Raw genomic sequence first — 3301 nt, 5'->3', positions numbered from 1 at the left:
TTTGGACCCCTAATGTTTGATTTATGTTATTTTTAGTCCAAAAAAGCTAAGACTTTGCATTTGCCTCCCCTATACTATAGAAAATGTGAATTTAAGAATAAATTATCACTTTTATGACCAATTTGCCCTTATTCTTTTCTTTTTCTTTTTTTTTTTAATTAAAAATTTTTACATATACATCCTACCTGCGTCATGAAACTCGTGACTCCCCTTTTAATCCAAAATTAGGGTTTAGTTTTTTACATACATCCTACCTGCCTATACTATAATTTTTGGATTAAAGGGAGTCATGAGTTTCATAGCAGGTAGGATGTATATGTAAAAAAATTAAATAATAAAAAAAGGATAAATTGGTCATAAAAATGATAATTTATCCTTAAATTCACCTTTTCTATAGTACAGGGGAGGCAAATCCAAAGTCTTAGCTTTTTTAGACTAAAAATGACATAAACCAAACCTCAAGGGTCCAAATGAAATTTGTCAAAAAAAAAAAAAAAAAGTTAAATTGGTCATAGAAACGATAATTTGTCCTTAAATTGAGTTTTTCTATAGCATTGGGGAGACATATGCAAAGTCTCAATTTTTTGGACTAAAAATGACATATACCAAACCTTAGGGTCCATATAAAAATTACCTTTTTTTATTTTGTATTGTTATTATTATTTTTTAACTCCAGAGGAGAAAATGACTTCAAATATCTGCCCATAATTTTGTCTAAACCCATTATTTAATATTTAATGAAGCTGACACAATTCAACTGTCACGCACCTTGACCAAAAAGGAAAACTGTTACCACATTCGTTGCATTCACACGAAATGATCAAGGATTTCATCACCCATTCTTGACCGCAATTGACAACTTCCTTGACCCAATCCCTCCAGTGTCCTTCCTTCACATCGATTCAAAGATAGCAACCCATAATGGACTAAGAATGATCCACCACACCCATGTCTGAAATTGAAACTTCAGAAGAACCGCACGCCTATAAATACTTGTAATCTCTCATCAGATCAAATCGCATAAGCTATCTAAAGCATCAAGGCTTTCACTGAATTGATATCTGCTAGAAGAAGCTAAGTACCAGAGATCATACCAATGGCGGATGAGGTTGTTCTCCTGAGTTTCTGGCTCAGCCCATTTGGGATGAGGATCAAAATCGCCTTGGCCGAGAAAGGAATCAAGTACGAGTACAAGGAAGAGAACCTGCAAGACAAGTCTCCTCTGCTCCTGAAGATGAACCCAATTCACAAGAAAATTCCTGTTTTGATTCATAACGACAAGCCCATCTGTGAATCCCTCGTCATTGTTCAATATATTGATGAGGTTTGGAAGGAAACATGTCCATTGCTGCCTTCTAATCCTTATCTCCGATCTCAAGCCAGGTTTTGGGCTGATTTCATCGACAAGAAGGTAATATATATATATATCTCTGATTACCACTTGATATTTAAGAGATCTTCATATCTGCAGTATATACCATCCATGTATCCTTTTGATTGAGATGATTGGTCTTGCAGATATTTGAGTCTGGAAGGAAGACATGCATGTCAAAAGGAGAAGACAATGAAGCAGCCAAGAAGGAACTGATTGAGTCTTTGAAAGTGTTGGAAGGAGAGCTTGGAGAAAAGCCTTATTTCGGAGGAGACAAGTTTGGTTTTGTGGATTTGTGTCTTATTCCTTTCTACACTTGGTTTTACTCTTATGAAAAGTTTGGGGACTTGAGCATGGAAGCTGAGTGTCCAAAGCTTATTGCATGGGCTGAGAGGTGCAAGGAGAAGGAGAGTGTGGCCAACTCCCTAGCTGACCAACACAAGGTCTTCCACTTCTTTGGGCAGATGAGGAAGATGTATGGAATTGATCAATAGATTGGAGGGGAAGAACAGGAGAATGGGAGAATAAAAACTAATAAATAAAGTCTGCCACCACTCGTAGCAGGAAGTATGTATGAAGGGTGCTTCCCTTTGATTTTGTTTTACTAGAATATAGGAGAGTGTTGTGATCTTTATAGTTGTACTTGTATTTTATAATTGAATGGTTTATAATAATATTTCATTTTAATACCAGTTGGGATAAAATTTACAGAATGGGTCAAGTTTGAAGATCAAAGTAAATTGTTAGATCTAATGGTGGCAACCGAGAGTGAAGCTTCAGCATGTTGAAAAGAAATGTCAGTATGTCACTGTTATTCCGCTATGAGAAAAAAAAACAGATCACAAAGGGAAAGAAAGAAAAAAAAAACTCTTAGTATCTGTCCCTTTTTCAAGCAAAAGAAAAATCAATGGAGGAAACTCTTAGTATTGTCCCTTTTTTCTTTCCTGAAAGCTTCATTCTTATTCCAGAAAACTGCAACCCCAGAATCTGGTTCTAACATTGACCTGGTTTTAATTAAAAATGCAAACCATCGAGAATTTTTATTTGAATGTTGAAGATCTTAATTTTTCTAACAAATTTTCTAATGTGAGTGGTTCTTTCTCCCTTGAAAATTAAATGAAGAGAGAGATATTTCTGCTATATATGTACTCACATTCAAAGTGGACTTGGTTTTGGGTGGAAAAGTAGTTTCATTAAATAATGATGAAAACTAAAAATTACAATCTAAAATATTTCTTGCCGTTTGCATCATCTCATACAATTTAAAAAAAAAAAATAAAAAGTAATTTCATTGTGATTCTCCTGTGTCAAATTGAAATTTAAAAAAAAATGTAATTTCATTGTGGGTCCTGTTGACGAAGAACAAGTTTGCTTCCGTTTCTTTCAATGCCTCTTGGTTGAAAATCAAAACATAATTGCAGAAAGAAATCAAAGTTCTCTTACAATTCCAATATAAGAATGTGAGGAGTAATCTAATTTCACCTAAGGCCTGCATATTAGATCCTCGGTTCATTTGGTTCACTCTGAATATGAAACAGTGCTTTTTCGCTCTATTATGAACCAGCACCTTTACTCTTGTGTGAACCAGTGTTAAGAACTCTCTTTGGCTCATTTTTGTGTGATGGCGGGTTTCTCATCGTCTTTTTCCTCTCTTCTTTGTGTAAGTAACTTCAGAGGTTTCCAGGTTGTTAGTAGTTTTGGGTGCTTTGATGTTGAGTATCATTCTATGCACACTTGTATTTCCTTTCTTTATAAGATTCAATGATTTTTATAGTACATTTGGGTTCACAATTGAGCCATGGAGATGTATGTCTTGTTGAGACTGAACTCCGTCAACAAATCTCTTTTGTTGCCTTTCTATTTTGTGTGATTTACATGATTTTGCACCAAAGTTTCGGAATCACACGGTACTAGTCTAACAAAGTAGTT

At 34.8% G+C, this 3301-nt stretch overlaps 1 protein-coding gene across 1 annotated transcript; it reads left to right on the top strand.

Annotated features, from left to right (window-relative positions):
- Positions 1-917: 917 nt before the first annotated feature.
- Positions 918-2061, top strand: LOC149012610 (putative glutathione S-transferase). The gene is made up of 2 exons (XM_089158436.1): positions 918-1411; positions 1519-2061. Exons 1-2 carry the CDS (start codon positions 1097-1099, stop codon positions 1864-1866), a joined length of 663 nt encoding a protein of 220 aa, XP_089014562.1. The 5' UTR covers positions 918-1096; the 3' UTR covers positions 1867-2061.
- Positions 2062-3301: the final 1240 nt, after the last annotated feature.

This window comes from Hakea prostrata, chromosome 6 (assembly GCF_041222555.1).
Source record: "Hakea prostrata isolate BN-2017 chromosome 6, UWA_Hpros_2, whole genome shotgun sequence".
Taxonomy (NCBI): Eukaryota; Viridiplantae; Streptophyta; class Magnoliopsida; order Proteales; family Proteaceae; genus Hakea; species Hakea prostrata.
Note: the sequence above shows the minus strand (reverse complement) of the source record. Positions and strands in the feature narration are given on the sequence as shown.